Source organism: Camelus dromedarius, chromosome X (assembly GCF_036321535.1).
Source record: "Camelus dromedarius isolate mCamDro1 chromosome X, mCamDro1.pat, whole genome shotgun sequence".
NCBI lineage: Eukaryota > Metazoa > Chordata > Mammalia > Artiodactyla > Camelidae > Camelus > Camelus dromedarius.
In genome coordinates, this window is record NC_087472.1 from 34,222,131 (window position 1) to 34,248,217 (window position 26,087).

Sequence of the window (26,087 nt, forward strand, 5' to 3'; positions counted from 1 at the left end):
GAGATGTTTGCATCCTGAGCCCTTGAAAACCCAGAGGAAATGAGACCTGAATTTGGAGAGTACAGATAGGTGCAACCTATCCCATCCCAGTGTCCAAGAGTAACCCACCAAGGCCAGGCCACCCAGTGAAGAACTCCCTGGCCTCCTCTCCCTTCCTTTCCTCCCCCCTTGTTTCTCCCCTCCCTCCCTTTCCCTTCCACTCTCCATTCCCCACCATCACCTTCCTCCACCATGACTCCCCTCTCCATAGGTCACATCTAGCCACAGGCAGAATCAAGCCCCCACTGCAGAATAGTCTGAACAGAAATGCCCCAGGATAGCTAGAACCCAGCCAGGGCAACTCTTGTCTCGCTCCCGGAACAGGCCACCAGGCATGGTGGGAGGGTCATGTCTAGGAGAGAGATGGGCGCCAACCTTCCCAGTCTAGCTGTACTCAGGAAATAACCTGATGTCACCATAGCGATCCTGCACCCCCTACCACCACCACCAGAGTGGACCATCACAGCCTCACCATTGGTCGGGACCCGAGGGAGTCCAGGCCCAGGTGACTCTGGGCTACCCTATCACCCTTTTCTCTTCATGTTCCTGGGCTTTATTAAGCAGCCACGGCAAAAATAAATCCCGTGGGCGTTCCTTGCCAACTCTATTTTTAAGCAAAATCAATTAAGTAATTATCTGAGTCCAGCCCAGTGTGCTAAAAAAACCCAGCCACTGCTGAGCAGCATCAGCCTGGGAATCCAGGGCCCCTGGCAGGATCAGGGAGAGAACCAGGGAGTCACTTTTCCAACTTTAGGGCCCATCACTCCCCACTGTGGCTTGACTCCATCAGGAAAGGACCTGATGTCACAATAGTAGCCCTCCAACCCCACCCCAACCCGACCCATGGTGTTTTGTATGTTGTTTTCATACTTTGTCCGTGATGGACCCTAGATCTGAACTGTTCTCTTCTGGCCTTTCTAATAGTCCAGACCTGTCATCTCCTTTAAAATCAAAATCAAATTCACCTCATCAAGGAAACCTTAACTATCTTATATCCATTGGTTTGTTTTGGTTTTATTGTTGTTCTCTGGTGGATGTGTGTGTGTGTGTGTGTGTGTGTGTGTGCGCACACCAGGTCACTACAAGAGTCCAGGGCTAAACCTCGGTCCTCTGCTCTTGCTGTAGCCCTCCTGGGGCTTAGTATAGTGCTGGGCAGGCAGCAGAGGCTCCGTGAATTCAGGAATCTGGTCATCTTATGCAGGTTTTCCGTTCCTATGGAACTGATGATGTTGGCCCAAGGAAATGGTTAGATTCTCCTAAGGAGTCTAACCATTCAAGTAAGCACATATTAAGCACCTACTGCTCATATATTCAGCAGCCATTTATTGAGCACCACCTGTGTGCCTCTGCTCAATGTCAGGACTACAAAGATCGAAGAGGACATGGTCATTGTGCTCAGAGTTCACCATTTGATTGTGAAAGGCAAACATTCTTCAAGAATCTAAGAGCACTTAGGTGTGTGTAAGTTGTTAGGGGAACAGGTGGGAACACCAGGTCCAAGTACCTGATGATATTGGACAGGCTCTACAGAATTCATATTTAAGCTGGGTTTTGAAGGATGAGTAGGAGTTTGCCAGGGAGCAGAAGAGGGAAGCAAAGGGAATAGTCTTTATTTCATGAATATTTATTGAGAACCTAACATATCCCACTCTATAGACAGAGAAACGCCTGGCCAGGGAATCTTTTGTTAAGGAGTTATCAGGTGTTCAAAAATGGGCTTTGCCAGTGGTTCTCAACCAGGGTCAGTACTGCCCACTCTTAGAGAGCTTTGGGGTACGTCTGAGGGTGTTTGGGGTCATCCCAACAATTTGGTGTGCTGTTGGCATTGAGTGTCTCAGAGTCAGAAATGCTAAATGTCCTGCGGGGAGTGAGGCTGTCCCTGAATGATGAGTTGTTAGAGGCCTGGAGGCATGAAAGAGCAGTGTGGGTACCTGGAATGAATGGTAAGACATGACTCCAAAGAAGTAGGCAGGGGCCAGGTCAGAGAGGACCTAGAATGCCGTGAGGGAGGGGGAATGGCAGAGCAAAAGCATGGACAGTGAAGTGATATTGAAGTGTGAAGGGCCTGGTGGAAAGGAAGGAGTCAGGAGATAAGAACAAGTAAGTGAGGCGGGCTCCTAAGACATCCCATCAGCCCTTCAGTGTGTGATGGTCCCTATGGGCCAAGCCCCACTCTGAGCTGAGGAGCTTTGAGCCCCAGTAGAATGTGGGCATGACATTGAATGATGGGTGAGCTTTTGATATGGCCCAGTGTCTTCTGGGAGAATTTGGTTCTGGTGTCCATGTAACTTTATCGTTGATTGGTTCTCTCCTCTGTCTCTTTGTCCTTTCTCTTCCTTTCCACGCCCCTTCTCTGGCTTCCCTCATCCTTCTAAATGAGCCCCCCTCCTTGTCCTCTCCCTGATGGTTCACAGAAAATGATGAAGAAAGAAGCTCTTCTCCTCATTCCCAACGTTCTGAAGGTGTTCTTAGAAAATGGGCAGATCAAGTCATTCACATTTGATGGCCGGACCACTGTTAAGGTACATACGGAGTCTCCTCCCCCAGGTCAGCGCTGTCCTCTCCAGAGCACACAGAGCTGCTAGTCCCCGGGTTCCTCTGAGTTTGCGCAGAGCCACTCACTGCCAGAGCAAGATGGCCTTGGCCTTTGAGCTCCTGCTGCTGGGAGCAGCAGGTTGCAAAGACACATAGTCCTCAGATGATTGTGGTTGTGGAAAGTTGCATGCCCAACTGTGTACATGTGCATGACTAAGCGTGTATGTGTGTGTGCATGCATGTGTGCACACATCTACTGATGAACTGCTTTGTGTTCGTGTTATACTGCGAGCTTCAAGACTCTTAGGAGCTAAGAAATGTGAAGATCATTAAGCCATTTCTAAAGCAAAAGTGATTTATATTGATACAATAACACCTACGCAAGTTTACACACAGAAATCAACAAACAATCTCTCGGGAGATTAGCTTAGCCATGCCTTGCTTTTTAAATAACAACTAGATCTTAAGCACTGAACCAAGATTTGAAAAGTCCAACAGTCCCTTTGGCTATTCCTTTCACAGTAAGAGCAGTTACCGAGCTGTGAGAGCAGTTACCGAGCTGTGATTCTTAACGGCTCAGCCAGGCATCTAGGAGTTGTAGTTATTCCCTTCATCCTAAGGAGGAGAGGTGATGATACAATTAGCGCCCAGGTTCTACTCTGCTCTGGGACAGAAATATCTGCTTCTGCTTTTTCTGGATTCTCTCCAGAAAGAGAATGCCATCCTCAGAATGAATGTTTCCATGCAATCAATGCTGCCCAGAAAAACCCACCTTGGCCCACAGGTGTTCTGAGGTACCCCTCTTGGAGCCAAGACAGCCCTATAATTAAAGAAAGCCCTGGGGGGAGGGGGAGGGAGTATAGCTCAGTGGTATGGTAAGCTTAGCATAGCATGGATGAGGTCCTAAGTCCAAACCTGAGCACCCTACTTAAAAAGAAAAAAAATCCCTGGGCCAGGAAACTTTCCCTAAGAGGAGTTATCAGGTATTCAGAATTGGCCTTGCTGGTGGTTCTCAGCCAGGGTTGGCATTGCCCCCTCCCAGGTGGTTTTTGGGGATGTCTGAGGGTATTTGTGGTCATCCTGGGGTTTGGCATGCTCCTGGCATTTAGTATCTCAGGATCAATGATGCTAAGTATCCTGCAAGGAGTGGGACAGTCCCTGACTGATGAAGAATTGTTCTGCCCAAAGTGCCAGGTGCACCCGAATTGCAAAACACTGGGCCTAACCCGTGTTGACTGAAGTGAGCATTTCTTTGGAAGACTGAGGCCGGGATGGGTCTCCCAGGGGACCCAGGAGCAAAAAACACTCCTTAGGGTGCCCCAGGATGGTCTCTTGATTATTGAAGGTTTCTGTCTATGAGAGGGACATTGAAACTAGGCCACCCGGGGGTGTCCAAGTGCCCCTCCTCCAGATGTGGGTATCTCTCTGTGTCAGCACCCTCCTTTGGGTTACTTCATGGGCCAGTGTGTCTGTTGTAGACCTGTCTCCACACCGGAGCACTTATTCCTCTCTTTCCCCTTGGAGGCTTCTCTGAGCATCCTCTTAACTCACGACATCACTACCATTGGTCCTTCCGGGTAGCCCCAGCCGTCCAGGACAGCAGTGTCCCTTGGCTTGTGGTCTTACCCTGACTTTAGGGAGGGTGCACTAGCTCTTCATTGGAACTTGGACAGGCTGCCAAGCCACTTGTCCCAGAGGTACCTGGGTGAATTGACAGCCTGGCACGGGGGCTGTTACACTTGTAACACCAGTTGGCAATCACCGGCTTGGCCATCCACAGTCCCAACACAGCCGAACTGCAAAGAAAACCTCATTTGTCCCTGCCAGACTCCAGCAACACTGGCGCCTCTGTGACTACTTGGTTAATACAAAGAGATACTCTTAAGTACCCACCAGTTTCCAGCCTAACATTTAAATAGCTAAACGGCTTTCAATGTTCAGTGAGGGGCTTGTTTGGCAATTCCTGGCTGGAAGGGAGCTTTGCATTCCCAAGCCTGCTTCTTTCCGGCCTTCGAGGGTGGGGACTGAGCGATCCTGGCTCCACAAACACACGCTAGAAGCTGGTGTATGCCGAAGTCACAGCAAATAGATGGCAGAAGTCTCAAAACACATGTGGGCAGCAGCCCCCACGGAGACATTTCCAGACACCCTAATATTAAAAGTAGGGCAGCAGAGCAGACAGAGCGCAGAAGTAGTCAGATTCATGACTGTACACAAAACACGTGACATTGTTCCTCTGCACAGATACATTTTTCAAGTTGCTAAATCGATCATCTCAAAAAGCCAGCTACAATCCAAAAGGAATGTTTTGCCAGTAACTCCAGTCATTTGATTTAGACTGTGAATCCAGAAATCATCTACTTTTTAATCATGTAATTGTGGCTTAGGCTTTCGTTGATTCCTAAGTAAAGAGTTGACAAACCAGAGCGAACATTCTGACTTATGTGAGAAGGTGAGGGAAAAACCATCACAGTGCCTGGCACTTAGTACCCACTTGGGAAAGAAATTTGTTGCATGGAAGGAGAGAGAAGGGCAAGGAAGGCCATGACCTTCTTTTGCCATATGCCTGGCCAGGCCAAGTTCATAAACACCTCCCTTCACCCTCTGTACCTTTGGTGTTCCCCAGAGCCTCGGCCTCTACGAGCACACAGGGGTCACTCTCATTCTGGAGCACGGTGCCTGGGCCACCACAAAGGCCAGTGTCTGTCCGGCCCACTTTCCAAGCCTCAGCCTTCTCCCCAGGACTGTCTTTCTCCATGTTCAGTCCCCCTCTCCCGTGTTTGGTGCTTAGACTATCTTAGAGCTGGAACAGAGCTCTCTCTCAAGGCTCTTTTATCTTCTACAGGATGTGATGGTGACATTACAGGACCGTCTTTCCCTGAGGTACATTGAGCACTTTGCTCTTGTCCTTGAGTATGCCGGACCAGAACAGAACCACAAGTTCCTGCTTCTCCAGGACAAGCAGCCCCTGGCTTATGTAAGTAACTCTTTTGTCCTGGCTTGATGGTTTTGCAGGTGGCCCTAGTAAAGGAGAGGCTGCCAGGCACTCTCTTTCTGCGCAATTCATCATGATATGCTCAGTCAGCTCCCAGAAGTCACAGTTCTCAATCGAGGTCTGTACTACCCACCTGCAGAAGCTGTTTAACAGTGTCTCTTGTGACTTAAAAAGGCTGTGAAGGTTGTTCGTCTCAGCAGTCACTCGTTGGGAAAGAGTCGGGTGGCGATTCACTGTGCAGAATGTTGAGCTGGAGAGCGGTGTTAAGTCCACTGTCTCCTAGAAGCCCTGCCTACTAGAATTTTCTGCCTCTGAGAGGAAACCTGCCCTTCAGGTGAAGGCTATAATATAGAAGGGTCAGCGAGTGGAGTCTAGTGAGACCCTTGAGACTAGGACACATGTAGGCTGGGAATGGGCTGAGTGGAGCCAAGAATGGCTAACACATCACCCATGTCAACTTCCAAGGCAGAGTAGGAGAAATTGATCTTCCTAGTCTTTACTGTAGGGGAAAAGGCCAGGAAAATCCAGGACTGCTGGATAGGGTTTCACCAATGGGAAAGCACCCAGAAGAATAAGAGAGGCAACAGGGGCCAATCAATATTCCCAGGGAGGGAGGGAAGGAGTTGGAGAGGGACAGTTGAGAAGAAATATCTAACGGAAGCAAAACAAAAGCCAAAATGAGACACACCAAAAGAATGAAAGGATTTAGGAAATGATTCTCCAAGTTTTGCTCTCAGCCAATGCAGTCCAGAGACTCACAGATTCCCATCTATGAAGGAATTGTTGTGGATGTCCTGCCTGGAGGGAGGTCTGAGTGCCTCCTCACCCTTCAAGAGGCCTTTTGGATCCAACTGGACTCTTGTTCCAAATGGGATTTTAAGCATTTTTATTACAAAAAAAAAAAAAAAAAACCTCCAAACATTGACCAGAGTAGAAGGAATTGTATGAGGAACCCTCATCACCCATCCCAGCTTCAGCAGTAACTGATATATTACCAATTTGCTTGAGCTATACCTCCAGATGGGACTTTAAATCTTGGATCTGGTTGCTAATCAACAACTTCCTCTGCAAGGTAAAGGCATTAGCCCCACAGCAAGAAGAGTCAGAGAAGTTCCCAGGAGCCCTTTCTTCCTACCTCGTGTCTTGGGCCTTAGATTATGGATAAAGGCCAAGTTCTGGATAAGTGACTCGCAAATTGGGGTCACTTTGGGTCAGCAGGGCAGAAAAGACCTGGCTCCTCATCACTTCCCCCAAGGGTAATTGGAATCGGCCAGGCGGAAGACAGAGTAGGAAACAGCACCCCAGCTTTGCTGCAAGCCCTGCACTGAAGAGCCACTGAGCTGACTCCTGCCACCCCAGCCACTGATCCCAGCTCTTTTTTCCTCCTTCCCCTCCTCCTTGGGATTCAGGTAGTGCAGCGGACACACTATCATGGAATGAAATGCCTCTTCCGGATAAGCTTCTTTCCCAAAGACCCCGTGGAGCTGCTGCGTCGGGATCCTGCTGCTTTCGAGTACCTGTACATCCAGGTAGAGTCTGGCTTGGGGATACACAGACAGACCAATGGACAAACAGGCAGGCTGTTCTGCCATCACAGTGAAGTCGCTATGTAAGTTTTTCCAACCTCCAGATAGCTCTGAAGGCCCTTTCCTTTTCTGCGATTCTTGTAGGCTCTGGTCAAGTTGGTTGGCCTGGTGACCTGAGCTGGCTGTGGCTCAAAGTCCTGTCTGTTTGTCTAGACAGATCTCATCAGTTTTCAGGAGCAAGCAACCCCAGTAACTCTGGCACCCTCACAGCATCCCCTGGTTTAACAAGTGCATTTGGGTGACAGAAAGTCCCAGTCCTCAATACTAGCTCCATTGAGGAGATGACTCCCAATTCAGTTCATCCAGAAACATTTGCACGTACTCTGGGCCAGGCCCTGTGCTAGGTAGTGACAATCAAGGTGAACAAAGAACTGTCCCAGATCGCTAGGGCTCATAGACAGATACATGTACAGGTAAATACAAGACAGTATCCAGGGACTATGAGGATGGCAGGGTACAATGTCAGTAGGGGCACTCAGGAAGCAATTTGCTTACTCTTGATGGGAGGGGTATTGTGAAGGCTTCACAGAGGAAGTGATCCATGCATGCTGTCAGCCTTGAAGTGGATATTTGCTGTGTGCAGAGATCGAGTGAAGAGGGCACATTCTAAACATAGGGACTGACTTGGATCTACAAAGACTTAATGACATGAAATGGCATGGCTTGATGAGAGAACTGAGTAATGGATTGTGGCTGGAGTGCAGAACAAAAGGTAAGGAGAAGGAGGAAATGACATGGGAGAGACAGGAGGCAGATGGTGAAGGGCTTGGTAGGTCATGGCAAGCACAGACTTTAAAATGATTTAGGCTGGGCGATGTTTCTGAAGTGTCGTCTGTTGACCAGCAGTATCAGCTTCAACTGGGGAACTTGTTATAGCTAGAAATTGTTGGGCCCCAGCTCAGTTCTACTGAATCAGAAACTCTGCGGGCAGGGCCCAGCAATTTGTGTTTGAAAAAGCCCTCCAAGGGATTCTGATGCTGGTAGCATTCGGGAGCCGCTGCTTTAGGGCAGTGAGTCTTTCATTGTTGCTTTTTCTCTTTGGGTTTTTTTTTTTTTTTTTTTAGGGCAGTGGGTCTTAACTCTAGCTGCATGTTAGAATTACCTGAGAAGCTTTGTAAACAATGTCCTGCCCCACCCAAGCCCAAATAAATCAAAATCTACGGAAGTAATGTCCAAACATTGGTATTTTTTTTTTAATTCTTTGGGTGATTCTAATGCACAGCCAAGGTAAAGAACCTGCTTAGGGTGGGGGCACAGAAAGGCTGAAAGGTGCAGAGCTTGATCAGATGAGCAATTTCAAAAGTTCAGAGTGCGGAGGAAGTACACCAACTAGGGAGCTATGGCAGTTATTCACAGGAGAAACACTGGGAGCCACAGCCAAGGTCGTGATGGTGGGGGCGGGGTGAGAGTCAAGAGATATTTAAAAGGTAGAATCAGTGGGCTTTGACTAGATGAGTTCTCCCCCCCACACACCTTTTTTTTTTCTTTGTTTACTTCTTGACTCGAGTTCTGGTAGAAATGGTATCATCCCGCAAGTTAGGGAACACAGGTAGTGGAATGGGTTTGGGAAAAAGATGAGTTTACTTTGGGATATGTTGATTTTTAGGTGCCTTTAGGACATATAGAGTGCTTGCTGAAAGGAGGGAAAAATCTCAAAACTCATCTCCAGTGATGTCTACCTAGAGGTGTGCTGTGTGACGCCATGGTTGTCTTTTCTGCTGCTTCTGACAACCTAAGATGTTTGGGACATTTCTCAAACAGCCTTGGGCCCCTTTACCAGCACTCCAAGGGGTAATGGGTTGTGGTTCCTCTACGAATTTTATGCTTAGTTCCCATTTGGTTTTCCTTAAATTTCTTCCTTCCAGCTTCTGGGGAACATGTTGGTTCAAATATTTTGGAATTTGATGACAAAACCTGGTCTGCCCTCTCTGCCCCTTTATGAGAATATGACCTTCAGCTGTATTCCTTTTTTATACTGAACAGCTTTATTAGGTCTAATTGACATATAAGAAACCGCACATATTTAAAATGACAATATGATAAGTTATGACATATATTTGTATCCATGAAACCATTACCACAGTCAAGATATTGAACACATCCAACACCCCCAAAAGTTTCCTCAGACTCCTCTGCAATTCGTATCCCCATCCCCAGGCAGCCACTGACCTGCCCTCTGTCACTAATGCGCATTTTCTAGAGTTTTGTATAAATGAAATCATACAGTATGAGCACTTACTTTGATTTGGCTTCTTTCACTCAGCATGCTTTTGAGGTCCACCACGTTGTGTGTATCAGTAGTTCATTCCTTTTTATTGTGAAGTAGTATTTGGTGGTGTGGATGTATGAAAATGTGTCTGTCAGTTCACCTGCTGAATTGTGTCCAGATTTTGGCTACTACAAATAAAGCTTCTAGGAACATTCATGTACAAGTCTTTGTATAATGTATGCTTTCTTTTCTCTTGGGTAAATACCTAAGAATGGAATGGCTTGATCATACAGTAGATCTATTTTTCTTTAATTTCTGGAAGAAACTCCAATACTGTTTTCCAAGGTGGCTGTCGCATTTTATATTCGCATCAGCCATGAGAGTCCCAGTTTCTCCATATCCTTATCAGCACTTGGTATTGTCGGTATTTTTTGACTTTCAGTCATTCTAATAGTGTGCAGGGGTATCTTATTCTGGTTTGCATTTGCATTTCCTTAAGGACCATTGATGGCAAGCATCTTTTCATGTGCCTCCTTATTATCATGCATCTTTTTTGGTGAAATATCTGTTCAAATCTCTTGCCCACTTTTTTATTGGGGTTGTTTGTTTACTTATTATTGAGTTTTGAGAGTTATTTCTATATTCTGGATACAAGTTGTTTGTTGGATATGTTAGTTATCTTCTCTCAGTCTCTGGCTTCTCTTATCTTTTCGGTCTCCAAACAGTGTCTTTCACAGAGCAAAAGTTTGAATTTTGATGAAGTCCAACTTGTCCATTTGTTCTTTTATGGATTGTGCTTATGGTGTCATATCTAAGAAGTCTTTTTGCCTAATCCAAAGTCACAAAGATTTTGCTTTTATTTTTTTTTCTAGAAGTGTTATCGTTTTAGTTTCTACATTTAGATCTGTGATCCATTTTGAGTTAACATTTGTATGTGATACAAGGGATTGGTCAAAGTTCTTTTTTTTTCCATATGGATATCCAGTTGTTCCAGCATCATTTGTTAAAAAAGACCATTCTTTCTCCACGTAATTGCCTTTGCACTTTTGTCGGAAATCAGTTGTCTCTGTATCTGTGGGTCATTTCTGAGCTCTCTATTCTATTCCATTGATCTACTTGTCTATCTTTATACCAACATGACACTCTTTTGATTACTGTAGCTTTATAATTTCTTAAAATCAGGTAGTGTTTGTCTTCCAACTTTATTCTTTTCAAAGTTGTTTGGGTCATTCTAGGTCCTTTGCATTTCCATGTGTATTTTAGAATTAGCTTGTTAATTTCTACCAAAAACCTGCTGTGATTCTGATTGGGATTGTGTTGAATCTGTACATCCTTTTGGGGAGAATTAACATCTTAATAATATTGAGTCTTCCAACCCATAAACACAGTATATTTCTGTATCTATTTAGATGTTCTCTAGTTTTTCTCAGCAGTGTTTTCTACTTTTTTTTTTGTAGCAGTGTTTGCTGCTTTTCAGTGTACAAGTCTTCCACATGTTTTGACAGATTTATCCCTAATTATTTAATTTTTTTGATGCTCCTGTAAATGGTTTTGATTTTTAATTTTGACCTCTGATTGTTGCAAGGATGTAGATATACAGTTGGTTTTGGATATTGATTTTATATTCTGCAACCTTCTAGCTCATTAGTTCTAGTAGGGTTGTTTTTTGTTGTTGTTGTTGTTTGGGGTTTTTTTGTGGATTCCATTGGATTTTCTACGTAGGTGATAATTGATGAAGTATTCTTTTTCCCCTCTCTCCTATGCTGTAGCGATACCACTATGGCTCTCTAGTTTTTTAGCTCATCTTGGTTCCACCTCAACATAATGGGCAACTTGTCTAAGCAAAGCTGATCCTTGATAGCTGGGATTCTGACCTTCAGGGTTTGGGGACTTGTCATACCTTTGGTGGGTAGTTCCAGGAGACTCCTTTTTGGATAGCATAGGGCAGGAAGTCTGACTCATCACTGATTTTGACCTTCAGACCTCAAGGAATAGTACATCTGCCCCATCCCTGTAATCCATCTCTCACCCTGGGCTTCTGGGCCAAAACCCTATAGAGAGTCCTTCCCAATATCTCTTTTCCTTTGCTCCCATCTGAGCTGGTAGAGGATCCGTGGTTGGCTGGGGGTGGCAGTGAATGCAGGCCCCAGAGAAAAGAAGGACGGTCTCTTGTAACAGGAGAAAAGCAAAGGAGCAGTGGCATGTCTTACTTTTGCAGAGTCCTAAATGTTCTGCCCATTTGTGCCTTGCCATTGTGTGTACCTGTCACTGAGAAGAAGGCTGTCCAATATCCACTGAATGAAGCAAGTAGTGTCTCTGAGACCCAAGGTGGCTCTGTTACCTCTTCTGTAAGGGCAGATCCCTCCTCCCCTCCTTGATCTAGGGTGCTTACTGATACCACAGTTCTGTTCTGGGACATAAGGTGGTCCGTCATGGGTGGGGAGGGAACATCTTTAACTGACGGGTTTGGACTGCCCTCTCTCACAGAGTCGGAACGATGTCATCCGAGAACGCTTTGGAATGGACCCCAAGCCGGAGATGCTTTTGGGCCTTGCTGCCCTCCACATCTATATCACTGTCTCAGCTACCCGACCTAGTCAGAAGATCTCTCTCAAGAATGTGGAGTGAGTTGTGCCAGGGCCCTTCAGGATGGGGGCAGATCACTGTGTAGGGAGAAGGTGCAGTGGTTGGACTGTGCTGTACTGTTTAGAAATGCAGGCCTGGGATGGGAGTGAGAATTGGAATTCCTCACACCTAGACTGTGATGCCCTTGAGCTCCAGCTTCTCCTAGGGAACTGTGGCCGATGTAATTCTCCTGCCTCCAGCACTCCCCCTCCCCCAGTCTTTGTTCCTTCGTCTCTGTCTCTTACATTCAGTCAGTTTCTGTCTTCCCATCTTCCTTTCTCTGTCTCACTTTGTATCTCTCTAATTTCTTACTTTTCTTCTGCTTTTAGGAAGGAGTGGGGCCTGGAACCTTTTCTTCCCCCCTCACTCCTACAGGGCATCAAAGAGAAGACCCTCCGGAAATCTCTCTCTCAGCAACTGAAGGCCCACCAAATGCATCCTTCCAGCGGCACCAAGGTATCCAGAGTAGGCCAACTGGCACCCTGCTTGGGTGCTAGTCGCCACGAGGTCTCCCACGTGGTTTCCCAGCAGGTCTGGTTTTCTTGGGACCCTTCCCACTGTATTTGACTCGAGTACACATCCAGCTTGACCAGATATGGGGGACAATTGTGGAGAGGGGCTTTCCTAAAGCCTGAGCCTTCCCCAGAGACAGCTCAGTGGCAAGTCACTGGGAGAGCCCAGGGTCCTCGAAGCAAAGGGGCAGGGATGTGGGAAGAGAAAATTCTGGGGTCAGTTCACCCATTTGGTCAGTGGTGACTGAGCACCTGCCATGTGGACAACACTGGACCCTGGGGAGGTCCATGCTTCTCATGGAAATGACTGCTCTGTCCTTCATTAGTTTCCTAATTCCTCAGTGCTGCGACAGGGAATTCTGGGAGATAAAAGCCCAGCCTGGTGGGACAAGGTCTGATCTGCAGAATGGGTTGCTGGGTGGCCTGTCGAGGGCTCAGGTCACTGCTGTGCTCTCCCGCACTTTCTTGAGCACCGTCTGAGGGCCTCCCACTCCCTGTTTCCCCAGCCCCGCGGGCCCTTCTCAGTCTGGGCCTGCTGGCCTAGGAGGCAGGCAGGTGGTAGGGGCCCAGGAGTCTGCTTGCAGATTTAGACACAGGACACAGGCACCCCCACATATTCCACCTCTTCCAGATTCCCTGCATTACCTATTAGCTTCTCTTTTAAGATGCAGATTTCCCTGGAGAGTTAAGCCATTCCTACTTTGCTGTGCATATTTAATCAGATTGTTTTCTTCCCAGCACAGAGCTTCAGTGCTCCCAACCATCTCCTCAGCAAACTTTTTTGAGGCCCCCCAATGCTTGGGCTGGAGATACAAAGAGGAAGAAGGTGGGATCTCTGCCCTCAAGTCAGGCACAGGCTGGTGGGGCAGCAAGAGTCAGTCACAACACAGTGTGACCAGTGTGGGTGCCCTGGACACCGAGAAGGAGGAGCCAGCCCAGCTCAAAGGAGATGGAAAAGGCCAGGACTTGGTGGATTTGATACCAGAGTTGGGTCTTGAAGGACAGATAGGAGTTTGTCTATATGAGTTGGGGGAGGAAGACTTCCCCAGGCAGGGAGGTCCAAAGAGTTCAGCCTAAACCAATATGGAGGGTTCAAGAAACCTACCTGGGTCAGGTAGGGGCAAGAAAGGAGGCCAGATAGGTTGGCAGGAGCCAATTTCTGGAGGGCCTGGTGTGCGTGGAAAGGAGTAATGGGTGATCCTTCATCCTGTAGGCTGCAGGGAGCCACTGAAGGGTTTAAGCAGGCAGCTGATGTGATTCAACTGATGTTTTCGGCTGCTCCCTCTAATGGCAGTGTGGAGGAATGGAGGGAAAGGAATGTTAGTACTGAAGGGAACCCGGCTGCCACCCTGACACAGGTGGGGGACTTGGAGGCAATGGCCATGGGGCTAGAGAAGAGGGATGGAGAGGGTGGAGAGGGAGTTAGGAGGTAGAATCAAGATGATTTGGTGACTGGTGGCCCTCAGGTGAGAAGCTGGGGGAGAAGTCCAGTGTGAGCTTGAGCGCCCAGGGGATACTGGTACCACTGATGGAGACTTTCCTGGGAGAGAATGCCAGAGGAAGAGCAGGCTTGGGTCTTAAGGGAACTCAGGATTAAAGGTACTGAGTGGGACTCCCAGTTGGGGATGGCCAGTACCTAGTGGCTGTAGGGGATCTCAGGAGAGAGGTGTAGTTGACATGGGGTGTCAGAATTGGGGGAAGGTGTTAAAATTAACCCAAGAACAAAATGGGTAAACTGGATTCTTCAGGAAAGGGGATGAGGAGGTAGGAGAACTGTTTAGAAAGGAAGGTGGAATGCTTGAGTCTGACCAGAGATGTCCCAACTGGAACCTTCCTGTGGTTTTCCCAAGGGTCCCCTCAGACTCCCACAGTGGAGCTTACTGACTAGTCTGACCAGTGCCTATCCTAAGACATTGACCTCCTTCCTGAGAACATGGGTTTGCTTTTCCTGTGCACCTCAACTTTCTCATATTTCCGGTGGGTTGTTTCCACAGGGCTCTGCAATTCAGGCCAAACTCCAGTATCTTCGAATTCTGAATGAACTTCCGACCTTCACGGGCGTTTTGTTCAACACTGTGGGCCTGGTCAGTGAGGGCAGTGAGGGGGAGGGAGCCCTCTGGGGGTGCTTGTCCTTGGGTTTGGGGGGGCAGGAGGGACTCTATTAGATCGTTGGAGTAAGATCCTCATTTTCTGTCAGCAAATATTTCTAAAGGCCTTCCATCCTCTTCCTCCTTCTCCTCCTCCCCTCCTGTGGTGCCCCGGTCCCATCTCTGGTAAAATGGTTAGAGTAGGAGGCAATATTTGTTTTCAGTATCTCTCCAAGGCCCTTTTGTGCCCTCTTTCCTCAATTTTAAGGGTCAGCAAACTTCTTCCATAAAGTGCCAGATGAGTGAATAGTTTAGGCTTGGCAGGCAGGCCATCAAGGTTCCTGTCACAACTACTCAGCCCTGCCATTGCAGCGGGAAAGCAGCCATCGACAATGCGTAAACAAATGAGCCTGGCTATATTCCAAGAGCTCTTTATTTATGGACCCTGAAATTTGAATTTCCCGTGATTTTCATGTGTCGCAAAATATGGTTCTTTTGAATTTTTTCCAACCATTTAAAAATGTACAAAACCATTCTTAGTTCGTGGGCTGGTCAAAACTGACAGAGGGTTGGATTTGGCCTGTGGACCAGCTGGCAAACCCCTGCTCGCTCTCTTTTATTGTTCTTACCCACCCTCCCGCATTCCCCCACTCCACGGCCTTCACTATAGCAACGCCCCTCTGAAGGAGGGGGCACAAGTGGTCCCCCTAAGACTGTGCCCTAGGCTGGTTTACCCTAGTGAGCCTCAGTCAGAGGAAATTCAAGTTATCTTGCTGACTGGATCCAGGTGCTTGTCATGCTCTGGGGAACACGCTGTCATGCTCGTGGGACATACGGATGGAAAGCCGCTTATCAAAGTGTCTCTAGCAGATGGAAGAGGTTCCTTGGGGTGATGCTAATGCCAGGGAATGGGCCGGCAGAGGGCTCAGGCTTGGTGGTGCCAAGAAGCCTGTCAGGATCACATAGGGAATCCAGTCCATCAGGCATAGAGGTGGCCGTTTCCTTGGCCATTTGAGGGTCAAGGAAAGCCCGCTGCTGAAATTCTTATTCATTCCTCTGGGTTAAGACTGCTGCAGTGCCTATTAAAGGACAAATATCTTCTAAGGGAGGGAGATTACCGCCCCTACTAAGCACCCAGTCAACCTTTAACACCTTGGGCAGAGTTATGTTGTCAGTTTAGCTTTTAGCACCAGGTGAGAAGTGCAAGTTTGAGTGGCTGTTGGTGGGGGAGGGTAAAGACCAAACACAGGATGCCACCCGTTCAGACAGAGCCCTGGGTGGGAGCCTTAAGTGGCCTGCAGCAACAAATGAGAAATCTCGGGCTTTGTAAGGAGAGGGTACTGTGAAGGCACCCAAACAAACCTTACCTATTTGACGATTTTGCTAGAAGCAACCCTGCTTCTGCCCACTTCACTCTCCCTGCTACTGAGGCTCAGGTGTCCATTTAGACTGATGATCTGGGGCACTGCCCTGGGAACAGGGGCATCCCAGACTATTTTCTCCTTGAGGTGGTCCTCCCGCCCTGGCACTGGGCTCCAGCTGTTTCCAGACCTCCCAACAGAACTGGTCCAACATCTGTTTTCTATCTCCTCCTCTTACCTCCTCTCCCCACTTTCTCTGCCCTTCCGTGAATGCTGCCCACCACGATGGGACACCAGGATGAGAAGCAGTCAGCCACCACCCTCCTGGTGGGACCTCGTCACGGCATCAGCCATGTTATTGACCTCAAAACCAACCTCACCACTGTGCTGTCCGAGTTCAGCAAGATCAGCAAGATCCAGCTGTTCCGGGAGAACCAGGGCGTGGCCCGGGTGGAGACCAGCATCATGGATGCCAAGGTAAGCCCAGCCTCGAGGGGCTGCTTCTCCCCGGGGACAGGCTTTGGGAGCAGAGGAAGAAGTAAATTTGAGATAGAAAGTTCGAGTCCATTACTTGAGGTGCAGTGATTCTAAAATGGTTCAGACCCTGGGCCTTTCGGGGTTCCTCTTTGTCTTCTTAGCCCTCTGGGACACGCTGTCTTGACCCTGTATTAAGGTCAGCCCATGCTAGGGAAGACGAGAGAGTGTCCAATCAGCCCATGAAAGGTCTTCAGCAGAGGGCAGGGGGATTGGAGAACTTGGAGCTCCACCCAGGCCATTGCTTCTCAATCTCTCATCACAGCACACAGAGAAAATTACATTCGTGTGGGATACTGGGGTAAATGGACCAGCCCTGGAGACTCTGGCCACCCCAGGTCCTGCCTGGCTGCCAGAGGCTTGAAGGAATATGTGCACACCAGCTGGGGAGCCCTGCCATAGGCTCACACACTTGGAATCACAGAGGAGGGGGTGTCAGTATGTGGACGGAGCCCAGGGGTCCTGGGGAGACAGGGAGTAGGCAGAGCCTTGTCCCCATTTCACCTCCCAGAGTCTAGCTCTTCTAGAATCTTACAACCTTTCCCATAGATCAACTTCTTCAGACTGGCAAGCAGCTGTCGCCTGTGCAGAATCTGGCAGCCGTGGTCAGCCGCCCCCTCGATGGTCTCCTGTTTGAGCACCCAGTGACCAGTGGGTGGGGGGCAGGCCTGCCGGCCAGCTGGTGGAAGCTATTAGAGGAGGTGCAACTTTCCTTTCTTAAAGGATTTCCCAGGAGGAGGTATTGTTAGCAGATTAAGAGGTGGAATGTTTGCTGTTTCTAAAAGAGCAAATTATTTATTTTTGTCTTTGTGAAGCCCTGAAAGCTTTAACATGTTAATTTTTCCACTTGTGATTCACAGGATTCCCATTGGTTTAGGAACTTGCCCAGAGCTGATATTTAATTGGCTTGTGGCCACGTCCTCAACTAATGACTGCTGCCCTCCTTGGATGTTGTTGGGTGAAAAGCCAAATGGACAGGTAGCAAAGAGGAGCAGGAAAGACAAGACATGCAGGAAGGATATAGCTTTCTGAGGAATAAAAAGGATTTAAAACAGAGAAACAGCTTTCCAGCTGAGTCTCCTATGTTCTACAAGTGATTCTCAACATTGGCTACACAACAGAATTTCCTTGAGAACTTTTAAAAAATACAGATGACTGGATCCTGCTCCCAGAGACTGTGATTTAATTGGTCAGGGTGCGGCCTGAGCATCGGGATTTCTTTCTTTTTCAGTTCCCAAGTGATTCTTTACTACAGCCAGTTTTGAGAACCACTGACCTCTGGGTCCCAAGTTCTGGGAGGGACTATCCTGAGCAGGGTCAGTGGGTGTTGCCTGACTGAGGAGCATTATTATCGTTTCTGGGAGTGAATTGGCCACAGTGTGAGTGTGAATGCTGCCCGGAAGGGGCCGTGCTCTTACTGGGGAGACTAGGCTCATAAAGACACGTGACCTGCCTTAATAACGCCACATCAGATCATGTATGGAGCTCTGTAATCACACAGACCAGGTTCAAATCCCAGCTCTACCACTTCCTAGCTGTGTGGCCTTGAAAAAGTGTTTTAACCTCTCTGAACACTGATTGCCTCAACTGCCAAATGGCATGCCTATCTCCAAAGGTTATCATTCAGGATGAAATGAGAAAATGTAGGTACAGTGGCCTGACACAGAGTAAGTACTCAACAAACAAGACCTGTTATTTTTGCCAAAGCAAAACAGCAATGAAGAGTTAATTTGAGGTAAATGTTGTAGGTAAGTGTGGTGCAGAACATGGAACAAAAGAAGAGGAAAGGGTTAATCAGAACTGGCTTCCCACCAGAGAGTGTTTGAAGCTGGATCTTGAAGTGATAGGCATGGATTAGCAGAGAGAAGTGGGATGTGTTCACAGGCAGAGAGCAAGCACGGAAATAAGCAAGGTATGTGCAGGTCGATAAGCAGAGTTGCTTGGCTGGAGAGGAGAATGATGAGCAAAGAGATTGGAGAGAGATTGGGGGTGGGCAGAACAAGCTGGTGAAAAGCTTCGAAGGCCAGTCCAAGCGAGGAATTGAGATTCAATGTGATAGAATCTTGGGAATCCACTGTAGGCCCTGGAACAGAGGAGTGACAGTGAACGCTGACTTGGATGGGTGCAAGGCCAGTGTGAAGCCAGAGAGGCAGGGAGGAGATCGTAGTGCTCGTGCAGGGGCAATGGTAAGGAAAAAGAAAGAGTGAGGGAGAGGGGAGGGTATAACTCTGTGGTAGAGCTCGTGCTTAGCATGCACAAGGTCCTGGGTTCAAGCCCCAGTACCTCCATTAAAATTAATAAAACCCAAACATTTAAAAAATATATAGTGAAATGTATGCAGTCACTAAGAGCATGCATGCAGGTATATCCCCACACACGTTCCTCTCTTGTGCACACAACACACAAGTCTTACTCTATTTGACCCTTATTGCCTGCTGCCTGTATCCTGAGCACACTGAAGGACAGGGCTGAAAAGAACAGGAATGTGGGTGGCCTCTAGAAGCTAGAAAAGGCAAGGAAACCCATTCTCCCCTAGAGCCTCCAGAGGGGACACAGCCCTGCCTACCCTTGATTTTAGCCCAGTGAGATTCATGTCAAACTTCTGGCCTCCAGAACTGTAAGAGAATAGATTTGTTGTTGAAGCCACAGAGTTTGTGTTAATTTGTTACAGAAGTGACAGGAAACTCACATACAATGAGATTCCTTCAAATAGGAAGCTCTCATTCACTGCGTTAAAAGTTATAATTGATTTGATAAACGTTCTGCTCACACTCAACTTCTGTTAACAGAAAATCAGATGCATGTGTAACCAGAGATATCTGCTATGTGCATCACTTTTCATAAGTCAGTACCCTATGAAATGGACAGGGCGGTATTCATCCCTTTCTCGGATAAATTGGCAGAGGCAGGATCAATGGTATAGTGCGGTAGTAGGAAAAGAGGAAGACCGAAGGAGAAAAAAGATCCAGGTTTCCATTTGACAGTCATTTAGTATGAGCTGATTGTTGCCAGGAAGGATGCCAAACCCGGCAGGAGATACAAAGATGAAAAGAAGAAAGAAAAAATATGGCTCCTGGTCCTCAACAAGCTTGCTGTCTTGTCGGAGAGAACGAAGTGCACAATTATATGTAATACCAAAGGAGGTACCATAGAAGAGGTATCAAGAGGAGAGCAAAATTAATTCTGGCTGGGGGATTAACGAAGCTTCCTGGAGACACTATAGATCAGCAATATCCGTGGTTACTGAGTGGTGTCTCTCTCCATGTATTTGCACAATGGGAAGGATTTGGGGGGACGGGTCTGGGAAGCTCTGCACTGGAGAATGGCTTCCCTGGGGCTCAGTAGGAGTCTATCCTTAGGGTCACTGTCGTGTTGGAGCTTGTTTGCACAGGCGCATGAGAGCTAGCTGGGCATATGTATCTCTCCCAACTTTGCATTCAGTGACATTACATTGATAACTTGAAAGCGGCCATGGTGGAAGTATGTATACCAGGGAAATTGGCAAACACTACAAATCAGGACTTCAGAGAACGGGCTGTTAAACGTTTACCAGCCCACCAAAGCCTGGGGTACACCCAAGAAAGACTGCTTGAATTTCCTTAATAAGGGACATGAATTTAGAAACCAAACTTGGCCATTTTCCCCTAGATATGCCATTCTGGTCTGGGAACATTCTGGAAGGGCCTGGTGAAACAAAGATTATTCACTTAAGGCAACAGTTCTCAGCTCTGACCGCATATTAAGAATCACATGTGGAGATTTAAAAACCACTGGACGCCCGGGCCCTTCCTCTCAAACCATTTAAAGCAGAATGTCTGGAGGTGAGGCCAGAGGTAGATAGGTTTTTAAAGCTTCCCAGGGGATTCTAATGTGCATCTGGCCTGAGATCCACTGCCTTAAAGTGATATTCTGCCTTGCTCCCCAGTTGGCTGGCTAGGCCCGATTAGCCTTTCCCAGTGCTGTGGAGACAGGAAGCCAAAGGTACTGGTCTCCTGGGACTCAAGGACCATCATCCTGTCCCCTTACCTCACTGGGCCCCTGGATTCCCATTTTTTTTAATCCTGTTCTCGGAGATGCTAGTGTGAGCTGAGGCTACTGCAGGCCCAGTCCCCTCCCTAGTCGGCATACCAAAGTGCTGGGTGCCTTGGAGCTCCCCGAGCATCTCAAGAAGGAGATGGGGCTGGAGCACGTCAACTCAGTCACTGCTGTGCCTGCTCACAGCTGGCCGTGCCTCCAGCTCCATTCTTCTTTTCTCCTTTTCCATTTGAAGATGGCCTGGGCATATTTAGTTACAGTTTTTACTCAGCAAGTTTACTTGCTCTTAGTGGGGCCAATGTGAGGGAGTATGCAAATATCTTTCTGCAAGAGACAGCAGTCTGGGACCTAGACAGCTCTGGGCCATTACCATACTCCATTACCACAGAAGAGGGGAAGAGAAACCATCAAAAGGAAGTCCCAAGGGATCTCCTGTGGCCCAGTGTGTCTCATGTTCTCATGTTTGAGCCTTATGGCTCTAGTGCTTTCTGTCGGGACAAGCATTACATTAGATGTCATGATCATTAAAATCCTATTTAAAATAGAATGTTGTATTTGAAGATTGCTAAGAAAACCTATCCAATCTCTTTGTTTGCCTGCCTTTGATTTGATTTTTACCTCTGCTGGCAAAAGTTGCCTCTGTGTTCCTTTTGCAAGCTGCATCTGGCCCGTGCTAGGGCCCAGTGAACTGTGCGGGGTGCAGAGGAGAGGCTCGTGCTGTGCTGTGCTGTGCTGGGCCAGCTTGGGATGCACTTGGCCCTCTCTGGGCATAAGATTTTACCTTTGTGCTGTTTTGTTATGGACATTGGGCTATATTGAGGGTAAGTGATCAGAGGGGAAATTGAAGGCAGACAGGGAAGTCAATCAGCCAGGTAGGCACTCAGCCTCTGATTGTCTATTGGCCAACTGAGCAGCCAGCCAGGCAGCTAACCAGTCAGGATGTCAGGCTGTTAGGCATTCTGCCTGTCCTGCAGCTGACTAGTCTATCAGTCTGTCCATCAGTCAGTCAGCCAGGCAGCCTGTGCTTTGTTTGGTCCAGTGGGTTCTCATTCCATTTGTCAGCCAGTGTCATTTCCTCAAATAAGCTCTCTCCAGCTTCTGAAACCAACGTAGTCACACATGCGTGTGTTCAAACCCACCCACCCACCCACACACCAGTCTAGGACGTTCTGTGTTCTGGTAGCTCTCTGTCCTTTTCCTTCATAGCACTTATCCCACCTGGCAATCATATCCCTTTGTGTGATTATTTCATTTATGCCTTATTTCCTGTTAGCTTATAAGCTCCATGAGGGCAGAACCTGCCTGGGCCCTGTTCTGGGATGCATGGCTGCATCTCTCAGTGAGTCATGCTATCCGTAAGCTGTCTAGCCAGCGTGTGGCAGCATGCTGGGTGGACAGAGTGGGCCAGGCCACGGGAGCATTTCAGCCAGAGGGAACAGCATAGGTTAAGGTATGAAAGGATCAAAGAACAAGACCTCTCTAACACCCTGTAAATGCTGTGCTCTTGCTGCAGCATATGATGAGGGACAGTGATGGGAGCAGGGCACAGGCAGAGTTAGTGGGAGATGTGCTTAGAGCTGTACGTTGGGTAACAAGAGGCTTTGTGTGACATTGGAAGGCAGTAGGAGCTCTTTTAGGTGAGGAGCTATTAAAGATTTTAAGTGAGAGTCGTGTTTCAGATAGACACCCAGGCAGCCATATAGAGGTAAAGTGGAGTGAAGTGGGTAGTGGCTAGAGGCAAGGAGTCCAGTCAGGAGGCTATTGAAGATCCTAAGGTTAGAGTGTCACCACCTTTGCCATATCATGAAAAATTCCACAACTTGTATGGCCCACTGGAATAAACAGATGAGGCAGCTTGTGGCCAGAGGTAACAGGACCCAGAGGCCAAGGGGCTCAGGATCTCAGCACACTTGTGATCCATTCACATATACCTTGAGAAGTTTGGGTCTTGGAGGAAGACGATGAGGGTCTGAAATGAGGCAGTGGCAGCAGGGACGGCCATGATGTCTGTAAATGCTCCAGAGGCAAGCTGAGCAAGTCTTGGGCCCTCATAGCAATGGTGGTAGCAGCTGTCCACACCCAAACCTCTGTTTATCCTTCTGCCATTGGTGGCAGGGAGTAAGGCAGAAAGGAGGCATATCTTACTCTCTCCCTTACCATTCCATTCCCCTCCTGTCTCTACTTTGTTGTACACAAGGTTGACCATTCTGTTGTGATTGAGAAGCATCCATTAACAAGAGATACAAATATCCCCTCTGCCCTTTCCCCATAATGACCCCAAAGTAGCATCTCATCCTTGATCCCTTTCTCACTAGAGAAAGGAGCCATTCCTCTTCTGGGTACAGATGGTTCCTTTTTTCTCTGATAGTAATTTTTTTATTATTATTGAAGTATAGTCAGTTTACAATGTTGTGTCAATGTCTGGTGTACAGCATAATGTTTCAGTCATACATATACATACATATATTCATTTTCATTATAGGTTACTACAAGATATTGAATATAGTTCCCTATGCTATACAGTAAGACCTTGTTGTTTATAAAGCCCCCCTCTTGAAGTTTTGCAGTGCACATTCATATATTAAAGAATTTGAGAATTCCCATATTACAACCATCTGCCTAGCTTTGTTTAACTCAGTGTTTCATATACACATTTGACTAAGGAACTCTTTTAAGAAGCACACCAGTTAACATAGGGAGGAAACTTTGGGAAATAGAGGAAAAGGGGGGTGGGGAGCATGAAGGACTGAGCAGAGCTGCAGACCAGAAAGACTTTGTGACCCAGAAGACACGGTGAAGGCTACATTGCATGGAGTGTCCATGTCCGGGGAGCTCTTCTAAGTATTGTAGTAGACAGAGATGAACAAGAGATTGTTTGCGCATTTGAGGAACTTCCCATCAAGGATGCTCACCAGCCTCGCCTGGACTCCTTCCCAGCTGGCCCACTCATCTGCTGAACCCTGACAAGCCCAATCACAGCCACACAGCCGTCATGTGATGTTATATAATTTTACCCTTTTTCAGTAAAAGTGGTTCATTCAACGTGTAATTAGAGATTGATTTAGTTTTGATACCTGGATAAAAGTTTACTATAAATTCTCAAATCAGAAATTATTTGTTGCTGGGGGAGTGGGATTAGCTCAGTGGTAGAGCACATGCTTAGCATGCATGAGGTCCTAGGTTCAATCCCCGGTACCTCCATTTAAAAAAAAAAGAAAGAGAGAGAGAGAAAAAAAATTTTTTTAAAAGAAGAAATTGTCAAGCCGTGTGCCTCAATTTTGGGTTCAGAAAGTATGGTTCTCATAAGTATGCCAGTCATCTCGTCTTTACTGTCACTCTCCTGGACATGCACCTGCTCCCCTCCTTCCTGTATTCTCACGTTTCCACCCATCTTTCCCCCAGCCTCTGGTGCTGTTGATGGAGTGGCCCGAAGCCACCAACTTTGCCTGCCTGATTGCAGGGTACTGCCGCCTCCTGCTGGATTCCAGGAAGATGATCTTCTCCAGGCCTGCCAGCCAGCCTCTTCCACCTCCAATGATCAAGGCAGGTAGGGCTCAGCCTCGGTTTTCAGCGTGTCAGAGGCCCTTTGGACCCTGGAGACAGGGAGGGAGGAATGCTCACCCCATTCTGCCACTGCCTGGTTTACCAGGAGCCGATGCTGTACTACTGTGTCCCATCTGGCACGAGCCCGTGGAAAAGACAGCTGGCCTTCAGATGGGCCTGTCCCACAAAGGATGCCTGTGACAATATATTGTGTCTAAGTCGGTCAAGGAACGTAAGATAAAAATAGCAAACAAGCAATGCATAGAACCAGTTAAAGAATGGCATTGGATCTAAGGCAAAGCGTTAGAAGTACAATGATCTGGGAGTGATGCATGGGGGTTTTGGCTTAGTTGAAAGTGAAGGCTGAAAATGAAGAGAAAGCCTTTCTTTTGGTCATCAGAGTGGGGACTGACAGAGCTGCCTGAAGTGAAGAGACCACGATAGGCTGGTGTGGGAAAGGTTGTGCAGACCCAGAGTACATTCCAGCAGGAGGATTGGCGAGAGGAGGGGATGATCACTAAGAGCAATCAGGGTCAAGTGCAGCCCCCAAACAGGAGACTTCCCAGTTAGGCAATTCAGGGCAGCCACCCCTCAGAGCTGTCCTGCTGATGACACAAACAGGGGCCTCAGGACAAATCAGCCCAGGCCGGATACTGCAACCTTGAACCAAAAGAGGAGGAGAAGGAGGAGACCCAAAGAACAGGTACCCCACATGGAGTGGACTTGAGGCCTTCCCCACCCCAGCACCCAGACATCACAGGTAGAAACTGAGACCACCCACCCAGTAGGTCCCCCCTCGTGTGCTGAAGGCCCTCCATCCACTTCTCTTGACGCTTGACCACTTCTCTCTACAAGTCTGTCTTGGTTCACAAGATACATCACATGTGATCTAGAGTGAGTTGTTTGAGAGTAGAAACACACCCTCTCACCTCATTGTCTCTTCATCACCAACATCATGACAAGCCCATGTTTTCCTCTCATAACACTGTCCACAAGAATTAAAAGGCAGCCCACCAAACACGGATTTGGGAAAGGATATGTGGCCTCAAGGCATATGAAGGAGGCTCCATGTAGAGAAGTAGAGGGACTTGGAATAGAAAAACCCAGGGGCTGAGTTGCCACATGGCTCCTGGTGAATAGGTCCAGAGTGGGAAGCCATAGGTACTAGCAAACCTCTGATGGGCAAAGGATGGCAAAGCCAGTGTTAGCCTTGTAACTGTCACCTGCAATCTTCTTCTTTGTCATGACACCCTATGATACCTCTTACTGAGCAGGACAGAGAGGAAGAAAAGGAAAGGGAAGCCCGAAGGAAGAGCCTGGAGCCCATCGGAGTCTCTTGGAAGTGTTGCAGCCTGGAAAAGAGACTTCCAGAAATGCCAGGCATGGCTTTAGAGCCCCTCCCTGATTCCCGAGAGCCACCTTGAGCCTGCAGAGTGACGGGGCTCAGGCTGCCTCTAGCACAGGGCCTCTCTGTCCACACAGGAGCCAGATGGACAGTGCTGGTGCCCCTGCTGTTTGTAGGGCTTCACCTCCCCAAGGGCTTAAGTCCATTCTGGGGCCCTGTTGTGTGACCTTTGGGGCTATTAGATGCTGAGTTCAACAGCAGCCACCCAGCACTCTTGGCCAAGGAGACAGGGAGACTCATGGCTCAGGCTGTTGGGGGCTGGTGTGCACATCTCATCCCATGGCCCCAAGGATAGGCAAGGGGGACAGCAAGAGGCACCACGGAGGAGACCTCTGCCCCAGTTACAGTGAGGGGCCATCGGTCCCTGGTACAAAATTGAGATGGGTTTCCTCCGTCTGCCCACACTTTCATGTCAGAACAGAAGCTCCAGGACCAGCTGCTGTTTAGCAAAGGCCTATAGGGAAGAGGAATCCCACCAACCTCATCTGGGCTTTTCCTTCGAGGGCCAAAGCCCGCTGAGGGAGACTGGGAAAGAGAAAGCATCGCCTCTCCTCCGAGCCTGAGAAAAAAAAAAAGGAAAATGGGGACTTGGGAGGGAAGAGATTACCTCTTGGGCTTTAC

The 26,087-nt window shown here is 48.0% G+C and overlaps 1 protein-coding gene across 6 annotated transcripts in view; it reads left to right on the forward strand.

Annotated features, from left to right (window-relative positions):
• Positions 1–26,087, forward strand: part of FRMPD3 (FERM and PDZ domain containing 3) — a 121,017-nt gene that overhangs the window by 82,162 nt on the left and 12,768 nt on the right. For 4 of the 6 annotated variants that reach the window (XM_064482906.1, XM_064482910.1, XM_064482909.1 and 1 more), the window contains 8 exons: positions 2,454–2,561; positions 5,420–5,551; positions 6,979–7,098; positions 11,852–11,988; positions 12,319–12,445; positions 14,496–14,585; positions 16,247–16,426; positions 23,921–24,065. In XM_064482906.1, the coding sequence (XP_064338976.1) occupies positions 2,454–2,561; positions 5,420–5,551; positions 6,979–7,098; positions 11,852–11,988; positions 12,319–12,445; positions 14,496–14,585; positions 16,247–16,426; positions 23,921–24,065 (1,039 nt within the window). The other 2 variants (XM_064482907.1, XM_064482908.1) reach the window with 2 other exon arrangements.